At 48.4% G+C, this 16,763-nt stretch overlaps 9 protein-coding genes across 9 annotated transcripts; 4 read left to right on the top strand and 5 right to left on the bottom strand.

The window, feature by feature from the left end:
• Window positions 1-224: 224 nt before the first annotated feature.
• N7517_008435 (uncharacterized protein) lies at window positions 225-1,967 on the bottom strand (the record flags this gene model as incomplete). The annotated part of the gene is made up of 6 exons (XM_056726165.1): window positions 225-492; window positions 542-853; window positions 917-1,040; window positions 1,091-1,549; window positions 1,600-1,757; window positions 1,816-1,967. The coding sequence occupies 6 exons, from the start codon at window positions 1,965-1,967 to the stop codon at window positions 225-227; spliced, it is 1,473 nt and encodes a 490-aa protein (XP_056577016.1).
• A 543-nt stretch (window positions 1,968-2,510) lies between these two features.
• N7517_008434 (sugar phosphate isomerase/epimerase family protein) lies at window positions 2,511-3,667 on the bottom strand (the record flags this gene model as incomplete). Its single annotated transcript, XM_056726164.1, has 3 exons — window positions 2,511-2,604; window positions 2,661-3,247; window positions 3,311-3,667. 3 exons carry the CDS (start codon window positions 3,665-3,667, stop codon window positions 2,511-2,513), a joined length of 1,038 nt encoding a protein of 345 aa, XP_056577015.1.
• A 239-nt stretch (window positions 3,668-3,906) lies between these two features.
• On the top strand, window positions 3,907-5,041 carry N7517_008433 (SDR family oxidoreductase; the record flags this gene model as incomplete). The annotated part of the gene is given in 8 exon segments (XM_056726163.1): window positions 3,907-3,937; window positions 4,014-4,238; window positions 4,264-4,325; window positions 4,375-4,431; window positions 4,485-4,561; window positions 4,579-4,672; window positions 4,723-4,805; window positions 4,834-5,041. 8 exon segments carry the CDS (start codon window positions 3,907-3,909, stop codon window positions 5,039-5,041), a joined length of 837 nt encoding a protein of 278 aa, XP_056577014.1.
• A 159-nt stretch (window positions 5,042-5,200) lies between these two features.
• Window positions 5,201-7,704, top strand: N7517_008432 (Zn(II)2Cys6 transcription factor; the record flags this gene model as incomplete). The annotated part of the gene is made up of 3 exons (XM_056726162.1): window positions 5,201-5,284; window positions 5,336-6,159; window positions 6,213-7,704. 3 exons carry the CDS (start codon window positions 5,201-5,203, stop codon window positions 7,702-7,704), a joined length of 2,400 nt encoding a protein of 799 aa, XP_056577013.1.
• A 319-nt stretch (window positions 7,705-8,023) lies between these two features.
• On the bottom strand, window positions 8,024-9,529 carry N7517_008431 (uncharacterized protein; the record flags this gene model as incomplete). Its single annotated transcript, XM_056726161.1, has 8 exons — window positions 8,024-8,191; window positions 8,253-8,292; window positions 8,343-8,511; window positions 8,569-8,683; window positions 8,746-8,814; window positions 8,876-9,249; window positions 9,301-9,442; window positions 9,485-9,529. 8 exons carry the CDS (start codon window positions 9,527-9,529, stop codon window positions 8,024-8,026), a joined length of 1,122 nt encoding a protein of 373 aa, XP_056577012.1.
• Window positions 9,530-10,837: 1,308 nt separating this feature from the next.
• On the bottom strand, window positions 10,838-11,821 carry N7517_008430 (Quinate/shikimate 5-dehydrogenase/glutamyl-tRNA reductase; the record flags this gene model as incomplete). The annotated part of the gene is made up of 1 exon (XM_056726160.1): window positions 10,838-11,821. One exon carries the CDS (start codon window positions 11,819-11,821, stop codon window positions 10,838-10,840), a length of 984 nt encoding a protein of 327 aa, XP_056577011.1.
• Window positions 11,822-12,084: 263 nt separating this feature from the next.
• N7517_008429 (Gfo/Idh/MocA family protein) lies at window positions 12,085-13,209 on the top strand (the record flags this gene model as incomplete). Its single annotated transcript, XM_056726159.1, has 1 exon — window positions 12,085-13,209. The coding sequence occupies one exon, from the start codon at window positions 12,085-12,087 to the stop codon at window positions 13,207-13,209; it is 1,125 nt and encodes a 374-aa protein (XP_056577010.1).
• A 346-nt stretch (window positions 13,210-13,555) lies between these two features.
• N7517_008428 (sugar phosphate isomerase/epimerase family protein) lies at window positions 13,556-14,788 on the top strand (the record flags this gene model as incomplete). The annotated part of the gene is made up of 2 exons (XM_056726158.1): window positions 13,556-13,902; window positions 13,972-14,788. The coding sequence occupies 2 exons, from the start codon at window positions 13,556-13,558 to the stop codon at window positions 14,786-14,788; spliced, it is 1,164 nt and encodes a 387-aa protein (XP_056577009.1).
• A 796-nt stretch (window positions 14,789-15,584) lies between these two features.
• On the bottom strand, window positions 15,585-16,742 carry N7517_008427 (CaiB/BaiF CoA transferase family protein; the record flags this gene model as incomplete). Its single annotated transcript, XM_056726157.1, has 1 exon — window positions 15,585-16,742. One exon carries the CDS (start codon window positions 16,740-16,742, stop codon window positions 15,585-15,587), a length of 1,158 nt encoding a protein of 385 aa, XP_056577008.1.
• Window positions 16,743-16,763: the final 21 nt, after the last annotated feature.

The following is a 16,763-nucleotide window of genomic DNA, read 5'->3' as shown; positions in this document are numbered from 1 at the left end:
TTTACCATAAGAGATCGGAAAGGGAAAGTGCGAATGGGATGTGTTTTATATTTATGGAAGGTGAGGACCTTGATAGAGGGTTGAGCCATGCACGTCAACCACCTGGCGACTAATGCAACTTAGACATCCAAAAAGCCTTAAAGTGAATTTCAACATACTATGTATCCTGTTCAAACACCATCCCATCGAGGCCATTCTAAATGAAACCATGCAGCACAAAAAGCTCAAAGACGCCCTTGGATTGGTTTATCCTGCCCATCCCGAACATCGGCAGGTGGTAAACGAGGCTCAGGCAACCCCAAGTCGCGTGTAACCTCTCGGGCCGCCCAGAGACCTGTCACGAACGCGAGAGCAAGACCCCCAGCGTATCCGAGATTACTGAAGCCGCCAGCATCGACACCCGCGACGAGCAAACCTGGAATTCGGGATTTATCGGGGGTTAAGGCGTGCCCTTTGGCATCGATCGCGATACCGCCGTATGTGAATGTGATCCTGTGGAACATTAGAAAGGGGGAGTTGGAGTGTGGGGGAGATAACCTACGACGGCTGTACCTCCATGGCATAGAAGGGACCTTCCCCATCCACCAAGGGTATAGGGGGCGAACCAGCACGACCGATAGGGGCGTCAAGGGAAATGCTCTTGTCCCCTAAACGAACCACTCGATCATATTCGTCGATAGTCCGTCTTGCCTGCACATCATTCACACCCCACGCGTGAAGAACATCTACCAGACCACTCAATGTTGACGCACTTCCAACGTTACAGCCATGGTCGCGGGCTTTCTGCAGACGATCGACGTCCCCTGCGTTGGGGAACAATGCAGTGACGCAGTGTTGAACACGGGTTTTCTCGCTAGAATAATAAGCCACAGGTCAGAATATCGTCCCAGTCCCCTCTCCCTGGGAAGTAACATACTTGAACAATATAAAGCCGCGGCGCTTTTGCTGTTTCGCGAGATACTGATTGATGATCTCGTCACCTGTGGTCTCATCGGCAAATCGCTGACCTCCTTCGTTCAGTAGTAGGCAATATTTGCTTTCTGCAGCCTGATTAGAGAGAAACATCGAGTTGACCAGTATTTGCTCTTACGGTATTGCGCGAGTGGAAGATAGTCCTTCGGATCCACGTCTTCAGCTCGAAGTGGAGCTGCCAGAAGATGACCATAGTAGGTATTCATTCCTCTACTGGTTCCAGCACCAGATTCAATGGCCAGCTTCAGTCCGTCGCCCACCGATCCACGATTGGAGCGCACAAAGATATTGTCTCCGCCTTGGCCCAAGTATTTGGATGTCATCCCCGGAGAACCTTGGAAGCCACCCGTAGCCAAAACCACCACTTTGGCTCTTACTTCGTAATACATGGCTGGCGAATTGGGAGTGTTTTTGCAAATGACAGCTCCAATTATGCTCGATCCTGAAACCCCGGGCTCTCTCTGAATCAACTTGACCACCGACGTGTTGGTGAAGATCTCGGAACGTGTCTTGCTAGACTGAATGCGCTTTCGATGGAGGTTATGAAGGTGTGGGATCTTAATTGGGAATCCGATACCTATAATGTGTCAGGGTGACTTTTCAGCGAATTTCGTTTCTCAGTTCTACCTATTGTCATGATACCGTCGAACCGGTCAGCCGTTGGCACCCCATTTTCACGCATCCACTGTACAGCGGGCAAATAATCGCGTAGCCAGGCCTCCTGCAGTGTTGGATCTCCTTCCGGAACCCAATTCCTCAGCTTGTTATATGTTTGCGGCGCCCAGCTGTTCGTTGATGACATTAACAATCTCGTTTGTCCTGAAGATTGACTCGATCACTTACAACATTCCTGCAGAGTAATTTGACGAGCCACCGACATTCGCTTGCTTCTCGACGACCAGTACTTTGGCTCCTGCTTCTGCCGCAAAAGCAGCGCATGCCATTCCAGACATGCCTCCTCCGCAGACGAGGACATCGACTTGAATAGTCTCCATTGTGGTATGATTGATGTCAGGCCAGAAACCTAAGGAGATCGAAGGACTATGTATTCAAAAGCTTATCACAATAAGTGATTAATATTTAACATAATGATTATACTGTTGAATGTTGATACTCCGGAAGCTATAGATGCCTCGGCGCCGGTGAATAAATTAAGTGGCCGGGTGGACACCAGCAGGGATGCGGGGCCATACAAATATTGCCTTGACAGGCGACGGCTAAATGTAATCCCATGGACCATACGCCCGTGTGAGTAAGCCTAGCAAGGGAATTTGTTTATTTCCTCGCATTAAGGTAGTGTTTGGAGGCCCGCATTATCCTTTCCCGTAGGGAATTCAAGCAGGATCTCAGAAAAAAAGAATGTGGGAACGGAGAATCTGTTGAATTTCTACTGGAGTGAATTTCTTCTCTTATCGTTTGATATATCGATGGTTTGAATATGTTATTCGCTAGACAAAAGTATTGTGCTATCTCTTTATGAAAGTTTCTAGCACACAAGATGATTCCAACATCGCTATTTTACATAGCATTCAATACTCTCACAACTTCCCATTAGTATGCCGACTAAGGCCGCAATGAAAGGATATTTCTCGCCATGAAGCCATCCCTCTTCTAGCCCAGTCATCGGGTACTCTATGCACAAGTTAAAGTCAGCATACGAAATGATTGCCATTGAAGACCATACTTACGAAGAGCGCGGATTCCACATATCAGTATGAAATACTTCCATCGACACCCACCCAGTGTAGCCAAGATCAAATACGGCTTTCGCAACCTCAAGTGCAGGAAGGACACCGCCGCGATTCGCTTCACAGGGGAAGATCCGACAATTTCGCGATTGAGTCATGTGGGCGGGCTGCTTGAGGTCACGCCGCGGGTATCCCACTTGGTTTTGATCCGCAACCATTGCATCACTTAACTGGAAATAAGCAATTTGGTTTGGTGTCACAGTCCGTTTCATTTCATCCAAGGATCGACGTAGATTTGTCAGGCCGCCTGGTCGAATAGGTGCCACAGCATTGAATGGATCGCCTGCCTCTTTGGCAGAAATATGGAAGGTATCAAGACAGTGAACAACGTTGGGAAGATCAACAAGCTTGATAATCTCATGGATTTGCTGCCAAGTATTGAGGTGAGTGCCCCAGGCAGGCGCTTCGTATCCAACTTGCAAATCGTATTTTTGAGCAAGGAGGCCCAATTGCTTCATGTTCCCGGCGATTGTGGTTAAATCTGGTGTAATTCTGGCAGGATCGATAGGGTAGAGGCATGATGTGATCTATTACCAAAAGGTGAGATTAGTTTGACACAGATCAGACAACAAAATATTAGTGGTGCACACCTGAAATATTGGAATTCGCATCAATTGACAAAGTTCACACCAAAGCTCCGCCTCTTCTAGACGAGACTTAACTTCGGCTGGATCAATCAGCCCATCATATGCGCCAAATGGGTTGAGTGCAATTAAAGATAAAGATAAATCTTGCGCCTTTCGGTCAACATCAGCGGCGGCTGCGCGCAGGCGGGAAGCTCGAGATGATTGGGAGAAGGAGGAAGCATGCGCTTCGAGACATTCGATTGCAACCTCCACTCCATCAAATCCGTGCAATTTGGCTGCCTCGAGTTTATGAAGCAGTGTATGCCCTGCAGCCGACTTGCCGAGCGAATTACTAGCGATCGCAACTTTAATAGATGTCATGTTGTCTGAGAGATTAAGAGTCATCAGCAAGACAGACCGAGCAGGGGTAGAAGGGTGGCTTAATGCGAGGGTGTGAAAGGTATCTGGGCGGGAGTTCCGGTGACCAAATTTGAGGCCGGGCGGATGGAGACAAGTGCGGGGAGAATGAGATGAAATTCCGACTTAAAGTAGTTAAAACATGAAATATAGAACAATTAGTGGAGGGAAAAACCACATTAAGAAACTACTCGAGTTGAATTATGCCTCTTCGTGCGAAAATGAATACTCCACGTGTGGTGATTGTTACAGGTTGATACACCAGTTGACCCATCTCAACCCTAAGCTATGAGCTGACTAGAACTTATAGGTGGCGCAGATGGCTTTGGGGCTGCTATCGCTGATCGTTTCAGCCGCGAGGGATGCAAGGTCATAATTTTAGACTTGAATCAGGTGAAAGGTGAAAGCAAGCAACGAGCCGACTCTAATATAACTTTCCTTCCTGGGGATGTGACTCGCCCTGAGACATGGGAGAAGGCACTGGAGTTGGCACAGACAAACTACGGCAGGATTGATGTGGTTGTCAACAATGCTGGTAAGAACATTTGAAGTATTTCAAGAGCCAACTTTGCGTTCTGATTTGTTGACTCGGCCCAAATTAGGAATTACCCATGATCCATCTGTATGATCCCCTTCGCAAATGTGATTACCCTTCTAACTCGGTTGTTTAGCCTATCCACACCAAGAGTCTCCGTGAATACGAGAGGACATTCAACGTGAATGTGAAAGTAAGACGTTCCAGCCGCAGTGCTTGGGCAATTGCTAAACAATATATATACAGCCGGTCTTCATCAGTGCACAGATTTTTGCACCTGTTATGATGCAACAGGGACATGGGATCTTTATCAACATAACGAGGTAAGTCACCCAATTAGACTCTGGTATGAAGTTATTGACCGGAAAAGTACTGGATGTACACGTCCGCGGCCGGGGTTTGCCATTTACAACGCTTCCAAAGCAGCTGTAGAAGTAAGTCCAAGATTTCGAAGCTGTTAAGCCAAATAGTAACGTGTTTCTAGGTCGCAACCAAAACAATGGCTCTTGAATACGCCCCAGCTGTTCGATTCAACTGTATCTCCCCTGCTGTGGGAAACACTGCTATGTATGTTGATCCAAAAGCTCTCCCCCAGGCCACCTTTAACACGAAGCAGGCTTCAAGCTAGCATTGGAAATGGCGAAGATTCCCGCCAGCGACTACGCCAAGTGGAAGACATGTTGCCTATGAAACGATTGTGCCAACCATTGGATATAGCCAATGCAGCATGGTACTTGGGATCGGAACAGAGTAGTTTTGTAACTGGAACGACCTTGGAAGTGGATGGAGGTCGAGGCGTGTAAATATAATTTCATAGCCGAAAATTCCAGGGTTCCCCCGCAATTTTGGAAATTCCGGGGGTATTTGATATTTCTCCACTCCCTGTCTCTCCTTACATCAATTTATATTTCAACTACCTCAATATTGTTTATTATATGATTCTTTGAATTCTTAGAGTTCCCATGTCTTCGTACTCTGGAGATGATAATCCCTCTGGCCAAACTCGCCCCGCGGCCGCCGCGTGTGAGGCGTGTCGGAAACTGAAGGTATAGGCTTCAACCCCAAGTGATACCTATATTTGCTGACGAAACTTGTAGATGAGATGCATCCGACCACAAAGAGAGCAGCATGGTGGTAGCTTGACAGAGCCATGCCAGCGATGTAAGCGCACCAGCCGCGAGTGCAATATCCCAGAGCCAAGAAAGCTGGGGAGAAAGCGCGGTGCGACAGGTCGCTATCAAGGAATTGAAAAGGCCTATCGGAAAATGCAGCTGGAATTAAAGAAGGCGAAAACGTCTCATGCGGGCGAGAATGATATGGATCATTTCGTCGCCGGCGAGGAGCCGATGCTAGAGCTCTTATTTTCTAACCCAGCTGAGACAAACGGCCCCGCGCAAACGTCATCAGAGTTAGGAACTGAGGGCTCTTGCGCCCCATGCTTTGAATCAATTATGCCAACTGTACAAGACGATGAACCGTTAGGAAACATTGTCTCTCCGGTATTCCGCAGTGGTGAACTCTCTCAGTCCAATCGTGAACCAATCAGCAATCCGTTGGCTTTGCTCGCAGATGCCTCTGATGCTGCCCAGGCGTTGGAGCTACACTCAGCATCCGCCAACTCTTCCCCGGTAACAAATGACTCATCCTCTGCGAGGCACTCGTCGGCGAACCTGTCAACTGGAGCAAGCCTGGGTCGTCAACTGCTTCACCGGCCGGGTTACGTGTCACTTGGTCTACAACTGAGCAGAGATACCCTTGAAGCAGGAATCGATTCACTGGTCGTTCCTTCTGAACACCCATATCGTTATTTGAACTATTTCAAATCGTCTCCACAGGTGCCTCTACGCGATGTTGGCCCTGATGTTGACCCAGTGGACCTCGGTCTGGTGACCATGGACGAGGCCTGTTATTTGTTTCCAATGTAAGTGAAAGGACCGAGTGCCCTGACAATCAACCCGGACTGATTGACTTTAGATATTTTATCCGTTTGCATCCTGTCAACGGAATCCTAGATCCGATGCTTCACACTCCAGATTTTGTGCGTTCGCGGTCGGCTCTTTTATTCACCTGGATACTGGCTTTAACTGCACAATTCGATCATGGGTCAGCCTCAGTCGCCAAACGATTACGCCTTCATGGTGAAAAGCTCTCGAAACACGTCCATACCAGTGGATACAAGTCGGTTGAGATCGTTCAAGGCTACTATATCTCATTACTATCAGCCACTCCCGCCGAGACTCTGGCACAGGAGCGCTCGTGGCTGTACACAATGTATGCCTTTGGTGTAGCAGCCGAACTAGGTCTAGACCAAGATTCCCGTGCCAAAGATGCGCCCCCTCCGAACTCGACCAATGCATCCTATTTTCGAACTCAGGATACCCCAACACAATTCTCGGGAATTGGCTCACGTTTATCACTAGAGTATCCTCCAAAAGACCCCATCGAAGATCAACGCATGGCGCGAAATCGCGAGAGAACGTGGTTAAGGATTCTACTATGGGAACGGGCGAACAGTGCAGCCTGTGGTAGAATACACACTTTCCCGGAAACAGATTTGACACAAAGTGTCGACAGCTGGTGGCTCCACCACCTGGCAGACCCCACAGACAAGCACACATGTGCGTTTATCACTCTGCGACGCATTCTAGCATCACTACAGAATGAACTGAGACATCAAGCTCATTTGACACATGCCGACCCTCATTGGGTACGAGAAATGGTTGATACAACTCTAGGACCCTGGTGCGACCTTTGGCTATCACATCCAATGCCCAATTTAATCACATCACCGTCTGAGAAGTTGTCCAATATTTTCCTTCATTATGTTTATCTCCACGGAAGGTTGTGGACCTTGTCATTTGCCCTTCACGGTTCAATAAATGGGGACCAAAATATGGATGCAATCCGAGCGGATTGCTTCGAGGCTGCAGTTAACTCATGCGAGCTCGCTGTGCGCGATTTGCATAATATTGGGGAGCCTTTATATTGCATGTTGGCTCCGACATGGGCTATGATATCTTATGCCGGTGTGTTGGCTTTGAAGCTATTCCCAGCCTTGTATGGATCCCGCGTCGGAAACGACGTGGAACTTCTTGCTTTACTCAGCCAAGTCGCCATTCAATTGGAGCGTGCAGGCACAACCCCGCCGCATCGATTTGGAATTGCTGCGTTGCTTGGACAACACCTCATGATGATTCTGAGAGCCAGAGCAGCGGGACTGAAAGACTCAGGTCAACTTGGCCAGACCAGAACGGATGCGTCGTACACCAACACAGCATTTGATGACGGAGTGAGACAGTTTATGCCACAGCAGTCCCCCCATTCGAAACCATACGAGGCTCTCATCTCGGATTATGATCCTTTCTTGACTACAGCTTCAATGTCTACCCAGGGGGATCTGACTGGTGAGGGGTTTGCTGACTTCTTCCGGGAAATGTTTGGGCCTGGATTCGGGGGTGTCTTTTGATAGATTTGGCAAAGCAAAGTGCAGCAATTCTTTACGCAAATTTAGTGTCTAATGACAATCATGAATGTATTACCTTATCATCTTTAATGAACACCCAGATGAGCATTGATTATACAAAGGTTTTGTAAACTATATGGAAAAGTTCCGCACAAAGGATAGTGGTCAAAATTTCTGGATCTGACTTATAGAGACTTTTGTGGTTTTATCAGTAAAAAAGATTGAACACAAGAAGAGGAAACACATAATTCTATTCGAGATTTCTACCATACTATGCGGGCGACAGTGGCTGTTTCGGATCACCGAGTCACCCAGTATCAACCTACAAGTTACTTCTGCGAACTTCCCCGCGAAGCACCTTATTCACAAAGTCAGGATCCTCTCGGAGAGGTCGACCCAAGCCGCACATGTCGATATCTCCACGTTCCACAGCCTCCGCCATACGATGGCTATCCCGCCAACCACCAGTAGTTCCAATCACAGCCCGAGACTATTAGTTTCTCAGTCAGCTCAATTGACAAACGGTGCCAGAAAACAGATAATGTACTCACCAGAACCTTCTTCAGCTCCTGCGCCCACTCAATGAAGTAGCTTCGCCTAGTCAGCATATGAACATAGTGAAACAATTGAATCCAACTTACCTTCCACGCTCTTTCTGGGATGGACGTTCTGCCAGCTCAGTCATGATGTTGCCACGCCATGCAGGAGAGGCATAAGTTCCCCCAGAGATGTCGAAGAAGTCTACGCCGGCATCCTCTAGCCATTTTATCACAACACATTGTTCAGCAAAGCTTTGGCCTCCCTCGATGACTATATATATCTTCCCGTTAGATTTTCTCTTTAAGTAGTGGGATGGAGTAGACTGACAATCCTGGCAGTTCAACTTCGCTGCTATCACAAACTTGTCCGATGGAAGTTTGGCTTTAATCGCATTGACGATCTCCAAGATGAACCGTGCCCGATTTTCCAAGCTTCCGCCATACTATCAAGTGCAGCAAATATTAGCGCTAATTGCAAGGGGAAGAAGAAACATGATATTCATACCTCGTCCGTTCGCTTGTTGATTTTGGGCGACAGGAATTGATTCATGATATATCCGTGACTGGCATGCAGCTACGAAAACCGGTCATTTAGCCTCTTTCATAACAAGCCGGGAATATATCTAAGCACTTACAATAATACCATCTGCACCCGCCTTCGCAAGAACCTCGGAAGCCCATACGTATCGGGAGATGAGATCCTGGATTTCAGCCTTTGTCAACGGCGACGGCTTGCCATACGTTTTGTTGAGACAGGGTTCGAGGTGCTGATCCGAAGCCGACTTGGGATTCTTGTTCAGGAATTCCGGAACTTGACGTCCTGGGAATTGTAACTGGGGAAGGAAGATTGCGCCCCGAGACTTGGCTGCCTTGGCCGCTGGGGTGAAAGCTGCGACTGGATCCCAGGGATTGTTGGGATCCAGCACTGCGTTGTTGTAATTTTCAAGATTGTCGCGATGGATCGGGATGTTTCCGGTACAGATAAGTCCCGCGCCTCCATCTGCTAACTCTGCGTACTGGTTAGCACCAATTGTATATGGCAGGGTGATCATGATCATACCTTGATATAGCTCTGCATACCGGTCCATGGGCTTGCCGCAATTCTCCACATTGTTCTCGTCGTATGTTGAAGCATACTCGCTGAGAGGTGTGCGATATAGGCGATTACGAATCACCTTTCCAGAGAGTTTCAGCGTAATGGGCTAGTCGGTGAAATGTTAGCAAGTTTTATCAGAGGGCTTGACCGAAGAAGCATACCTGAGCGAGGGGGAGATGTGCGATGCAGACATGACGATATAGACCTAACAGCAAAAAGAGAAGTTTGTCGTACTGGGGGAAAACTTCGATTTTCTCGCTGGGATTTAGTGTGCCTTTATTTCGCGCCTTTATTCCGCTCTATGTCTTGGAGCTTCTAATCGCACCCTGATCCAACCGGCCTATATATCTGTCATCCGGTCAATATCAACTGCGGGGGAAGATCGAACTAATGATCGGAACGAAAGCCGGAACTAAAGACAGATATTGCTAGTCAAATTTTGAAGTTCAATTTATCTTGTGTGTCTTTATTACTTCGCGAGGAATCGATGATCTCGGGACATCTCCGCTTGTATCCAGATATCTTCCTATCTCTCTATCTTGCACTCGTCGCCCCCTTTCTTTTACTCTGGCCCCCACCGACTACTCACGGTAAGACTTTCGACTCTAAAGAGCCTGTTGTAATTGCAAGACCTATGGAGCACCGAGGATATCGATTCTAGAGATCACATCCGGACTAGAGACCTTCTAGGCAATGAAGCTACGGCACTCTAAATGCAATTCAGAATGGATATAGAAGATTTCTGACTTATTTTGTTCTTGCTAGAGTGGTTGCGATGGGTTTCCCTCATCCTTGCTCCACCTTTGAGTAACAATGATCGAGCTGATCCAATTGGTGTTGACACTTTACTAACAAGCAATTCATTCAAAAACAAACTTCTCATCGGCCGATCCAGTCAACCAGATTTGTAGATCTCTGAAAGCGTCAAGGTCATTTTTCTCGAGCGAAATATCAATAGCAGGGTCGTGCTGGTGGCGGGTTTTATATAGATCGCTAACTAAGCGGCTTTCACTTCTAGGCCTCTATCCTCGGTTGGAACTTACTTGAGTTCCTCGAGATCGTCTAGCGCTTTTAGCGAATTTATTCGATTCGTCTATTTTCTAGAATATAATATGCCATCTTGCCGAACAAAAACCTAGACACAGGAAAATTTCATTTTGCCATCAATCCTTCTGAACGCCTCATTCTTCTGGATAACTTCCATATGTATGAGAGATATCAATTTTGTGGACCTAGGCTGACAAAAGAAGTGTCGAGTTGGCAGAAGAAAAAGATGGTCCATTTATGGGCTCTGCGGAGGTTTGCTAGACGGTAGCGGCACAACGCCGGCTCGCCCTGTTAAAGTTACGGGTGGAAAGACGGCCGTTTCTAGCGCTAAAAGTGGTCATTTTGGGCGTCATTTATTTTAATAGGTCCTCATATTCTATATGTAATTACGTGACAAGAAGAGAAAATAATAGGATAGGGGGTTGAATGAAAGGTTGTATACCTAAACTCCAGGTCAAATCTTCGAAGTTTTCGGACCGCTTTGTCCCTGGTTTACAGCTTTCCAAATAGCCGACATCGCACCATCAACTCCTTGTTGATTGACATCCTTCTCCAACCACAGAATCTGCTGTGCTATACAAACACGAACTAGCACCTCGGTCCCTGGAATAACCGTCCAGCCATTTCCCTTCCCGTTTGTATACAAATATGTCACCGGAGATGGGAGATAGCACATATCTAACACGATACCCTTGTCCTTCCTGCGCAGAATGGTATCGCAGATTTGGCGACAAGTAATCTCACCAGGTTCCCGAGGTATGTCGTTTGGAATCGTCCCAATAACAATATAAGGAGTCTCGCAGGTTGCAGCTTCCTCGACAGTAGCAAGATGTCGGAGTGTGATATCCGGTGCGGTCGATTGGAAGAAGGTGATCAATGCGTCTACTTCGGCTTTGAGACGGTTGGCAATGTAGATCTCCGTGGACCCAAACCATCTCCAGAGGGCAAAGATTGCACTTCTGGCAGCGCCTCCACCTCCAATCACCATAGAGGGGCGGCCGTTGGCTGTGGTTGCCGCGTGCGGCATTCGGTAGAGAATAGAATCACGAATGCCAATACAGTCTGTGTTTGTACCAATATGTCTTCTCTGTCCCCTCTTGTCAAGTCGAATAAATGATGTGTTGACGGCTCCAATCATGCGTGCCTCTTCGGTCAAACCATCGAGTAGGTGGCCAAAAGACACCTTGTTTGGCATCGTAATTGTGGTCCCAATGCATGTGTTGTCTTGTAATTGCTGTCGGAATATGTTGCTGTCGGTGGTCTCGGTGAGGTGAAATGACCACGAGGCTGAATTGGCGCGAAATAGGATCGAGTGTAGCAGGGGTGACAGCGATTTCGAAATATTTCCCCCGAAAAGATAGACATGATATGGAGTCACTGCTGCGTTTGATGGTAACGGAGAGCTTCCATGGGCATAGGACTGCTTGAGGAGATCCATGCTTTGGGGCTTGTAGCAGAAGGGGATTGGAGGGACTAAAAGCAGAAATAGATGAAAAGAATCCAAACCCCAGGGAGATATCTTACAGGATCGTGAAGGTTAAGCCCAGCCAACAACCCCGCATTCACGGCATTCTGATATATTGACCGGTGTCAAACGGAGAATCGTATATTCTGCCCAATGGCTCAAATATTTGGTGGCTAGTTCTGTTGAGAATCTAGAGGCTTTCTGCAAATCCAGAAACCTCAACTTCTGTCTCCATTATGGCAGAAAATTCTAAGGTTCGGGTCGCTCTCATCGGCGGAGGCACCATAGCTCCATTACACGCCGAATATCTCATGTCATCCCCAACATGTGAGCTAGTGGCAATTGTCGATCCGTACCCTCCGGGACGTGCATTGGCATCGACCTTGTCTCTTCTGCACTTCGAGTCTGTCGCATCACTTTTGAACTCGCAACAAAATCCGCCGGAGGCCTACGTGATCTGTGTACCTTCGAGCCTCCATGTTTCCATAGCCACAGACGTCATTCATCAAGCACAGCCAAAGGCCTTGCTCATCGAAAAGCCTTTCTGCACAGATTCAAAATCTGGAAGAGGGTTGGTCGGGCTTGCAAAGGAAAAAGGTTGCAAAATCCTCGTCGGACATCACCGTAGATTCCACCCCTCATTGTCAACTACACGGTCGGCGATTGAAGATGGGAAAATTGGGGAGATTACAGCGATCTCAGGGATGTGGACTGCGAAGAAAGATGACGCCTATTTTGATTTCGCTAGTTGGCGAGCGACGCGGTCCGCTGGAGGAGGGCCTATCTGGACGAACTTCGTGCATGATGTTGACGCCCTTCATTTCCTCACCGGTGCCAGGGTGACATGTGTCTGGGCCATAAACACCACCCCCAGAAGGAAACATGAAGGAGTGGCCGCCGATGATATCGTTGAAGAGGGCGCAGCGATTATGGCGCAATTTTCCAATGGAGTTGTTGGAACCTTTTTGGTCAGTGACAATGTGGCGAGCCCTTACGGTTGGGAGGCTGCTGCTGGCGACAATCCTCTATATCCAAAGGCAGAGACACCAGTGGATATTTATCGCATTCTGGGCACAAAAGGGACTATTGTTGTCCCAGAAAATACGCTTTGGACCTACGACCCGGAGACGGCGGAGGGTGGATGGAAAACTCCAATCACACGGATCGAGATTCCAGTCACCGAGGGGATTCCATTTCAAAACCAAGCAGAGCATTTGGCTAGAGTGGTTCGTGACTTGGAAGACCCTCTTTGCTCGGCTGAGGATGGGCTGGCAGCAGTCTACGCCTGTGAGGCTATTGTTACAGCTTTGAAGGCCAAGGACGGACTCCCGGTCCAAATCCCAGAGGCTTCACGTATATAGCTCCCTTTCAAGTAATATGAGATCCAATCAGATCGTTGTTTTTCTTAGAGAGGTTCGAGCTACAAAGTTGGTGTACATTATCGAGAAAGTCCCCCAAATTTGGGGCACGTATTGCTATTACACTTCCAGATTTGTTCTATTAATATTGAATCAATCTATTGATTTCCAAGTAATACTATACATTTAATATCCCCCACTACCCCACGCGGTGCATTAAAAAAGACACCGGTTTGTGGAGGTGGCGTCAAGTGGCGTGAACATCTCGGGTATTCGATCATCCCTTGGTTGTATTAATGGACGCGACTAATAACCCAAAATGATAATACAAGCTACCACATCTGGAATTATGACAGACACCTGGCCTCCATCTACAGCCAACCCATTGGGTATCGCGACCTTATCCCTCGGCAACTGGCGAGAACATCGTTTGGAACCACGCCTGAAGGCCGCAGCAAAATCGGGATATCAATGGATCGACTTGTTTGATGAGTGCTGGGCCGCGTACCTGGAGGAGCATGGACTACCAGGAGATCAACTCTGGGAACCGACCTCAGAAAATCTGCAGGTTGCTCGAAAATTGGCTGGTATTGTCAAGTCCTTGGGAATGCGGATTGCCTGCACACAACCTCTTCGGAAAATCGAGGGAATCAAAGATCCAGCCGAACGCCAGGCTACCTTGGATCTAGTCGCCAAGTGAGATATATCTTACCTCGATAACGAGATAGCGCCCGTTGATAAATCCATGCTAACTTATTATCATAGACGATTTCCATTCATGCGCGCCTTTGACACCGACCTTGTCTTCATGTGTGCGAATATCCGCACGGACGAGGGGGTGACATCTGATCTCAAGACGGTCGCGAGAGACCTCGCGGAGCTGGGCGACATGGCGGCCGCGTACGCAAAGGCTGATGGTGGGCGCATGTTAAAGATTGGGTACGAGGGCCTATCTTGGGCAACTCGAAACACATGGTCAGCTTCATGGGAAGCTGTGCGATTTGCCAACCGTCCTAACGTTGGGTTGATCGTGGATGCATTCAATATCCTCGCTGTCGAGTTTGCTGATCCATACAATGTTGCTGGCCACGGACGAATCTACCCAACGCTAGAGGAATCTCTAGATGTTCTTACCGGATCAATGGCATCATTGGCCTTGACAGTACCGGGTGATCGAATATTTTTCTTCCAGTGTGGCGATGCGGAGTTGGTGAACCCAGCGACTTTCCTTCCTCCCACTGACCCGGAAACACCAGCACTGCTTCCATGGTCCCGAAGTCATAGGTTATATCCTCTTGAACAGTCTAGAGGTGGGTATATGCCAGTCGAGCTTGTCGCGGCTGCTGTGCTTGCCACCGGGTACCAAGGCCCAATCTCGCTTGAGGTGTTCAATGCATCACTGAATCAACCAGGACAAAACGTTCCCGCGGAGCATGCTTCCAGAGGAATTGATGCACTTCGCCTCTTGTGCGAAACTGCAAAGTCCATTCCAGCGTTCTGGCAAAGTCACGGTGAACGGAAGGGTGCTATCGCACAAGTAGTACGACGGCTACAGTCAGATAAACACAAATATAAGCTATGAAAAAGAACAGATCTCTACATATTGATAGATTTCAAATCCGAGAGTAATCAATTGTATCTACTGGAACTAAGAGTCCCATTTTGCAGTGGTATAGTGTTGTGTCCAATATAGCGACTTGAATGTTGTTAGATACATCAGGCAACTCGCTGGTAGGAGTGGCCCTTTTGGTGGCATTTGCATCCCCCTTCTTGCCACGTGCGGTACGCTTGACGTCCACCTTCTCAAACCCATACTTCTGCTGTAAGCGAGAATAGCATACGGCAGCCCGCCTTATTGATTCGTGCGGAGGGTGCTAGCCGCAGTCTCATAATCGACTTGTAGTGAACTTTAGTATGATCTATAGTCCAGGCGTTGGTATCAAGTGAGAGATGACTGACCTTCGTGTTTTCGAGAAGAGTCATGAGAGACTCCTCGTCACTAGTCTTTGGAACCACTACCTTAGTCTCCTAGGAGGCTTCGGTCTCGACCTTGGCCGGGCCCTTGGCCTCGAGCTTGACCTTCAGCTTGAGCCTGCGCTTGGCCGGGCCTGGGACCAGGACCTTTGGCTTATTGGCTGTCAGTGCCATGGTCAGGTTTGTTTGTTGGTTGGTTGATGTAGTGATGTGGTTGAAGATGTGATGGATGTGATGGAAGTGAACGGTTGGATAAAGGTTTTGGGTAGCTGGATCGAATTCCTTGCCGTGGTTAGATGCTAGTTGGGTGTGAAGTAGTAACGGTGTTTTCCTTTCATTTTTTTCTGACTGTATGTTTGAACGGAGTGAAAAATGCATTCATCAGCAGTTTGTATCTTTGTATCTTACATCTTTGCAGCCTCCTTATTACAGATCCCTCCATTAACAATAACAAAATCCTTTCCCTTCTTCCAACCAGTCCAATCTTGCAGCACAGTCTCGCCACCTTGCCCGTTCGGCAATGTTCTCACTGCCCAGCCATCAGTTCCGGGTATCACCGACGGTGTCTCGCTAAGTGTGACGACCGGACGTTGATCATAATGACTAGCCTCCATTTCATGGTGCTCCAAAACTGGCGTACAACAGGCGTCAGTTCCATCAAATATGGCCTCCCATTCTTTGCGCGTCTTGGTGCGGAATGTCTCTTCGAAAAGGGTGTGCATTGCAGGCCACAGCGATCTGTCTTCGCGATTTCCTCCCCAATCCTTCTGCCCTAGGCCAATTCCTCGACTCAGCGCATCGAAAAACTTGGGCTCTAAGGATGCGACGGCCATGTAACGGCCGCTGTCCTTGCATTCATACACCCGATAGTAAGGACAGCCGCCATCGACCAAATTTTGACCTCGGGGCTGGTCCCATTGTCCAGGAATCTTGCTTGAAATGCGTGGTGCTGTGGCGAGATAAGAAACTCCATCTACCATGTTTGCTTCAACCACCTGTCCTTTTCCTGTGCTGACTCGAGCAAACAATGCCAGAATAATCCCCACGAAACAAGTCAATCCACCGCCCGCGAAATCGGCCAAGATGTTTCCTGGTGGACTGGGTGGAAGCGGATGCCCCAAAGGGGGAACTCGAATCGAAGGGCCGAGCATCGACAGAACTCCTGAGACTGCGAGGTAGTTGAGATCATGGCCCGCCATGGCAGCATATTTCCCGTCGCGGCGAAACCCTGTCAATCTTGCTACGATTAACCGAGGATTGAGTTTCAGCAGGACATCTGGGCCGAGCCCCAAGCGTTCCAAAACACCTGGGCGAAAAGGATCGATCAAAACGTCGGCGTGTGGGATGAGGCGTAAGAGAAGATCCTTTCCGGAGGAATCTTTGAGGTCAACACAAATAGAGGACTTCCCCCTGATCAAGACATCAGGGCTAGGAGAGTGACCTGGCTGGACGCGGTCAACTCGCAGCACGTCTGCCCCATTGTCGGCAAGGAGTAGACCCGTGAACGGACCCGGGGCGAGTCCAGCTAGCTCAAGCACCCGAATGTTGTTGAGGGCTCGCATGGTGATTGTGGAGGTGTACTT

This window comes from Penicillium concentricum, assembly GCF_028827145.1.
Source record: "Penicillium concentricum strain IBT 3081 chromosome Unknown utg000003l_segment0_segment0, whole genome shotgun sequence".
Lineage (NCBI taxonomy): Eukaryota > Fungi > Ascomycota > Eurotiomycetes > Eurotiales > Aspergillaceae > Penicillium > Penicillium concentricum.
This window is presented reverse-complemented; position numbering and strand designations above follow the sequence as displayed.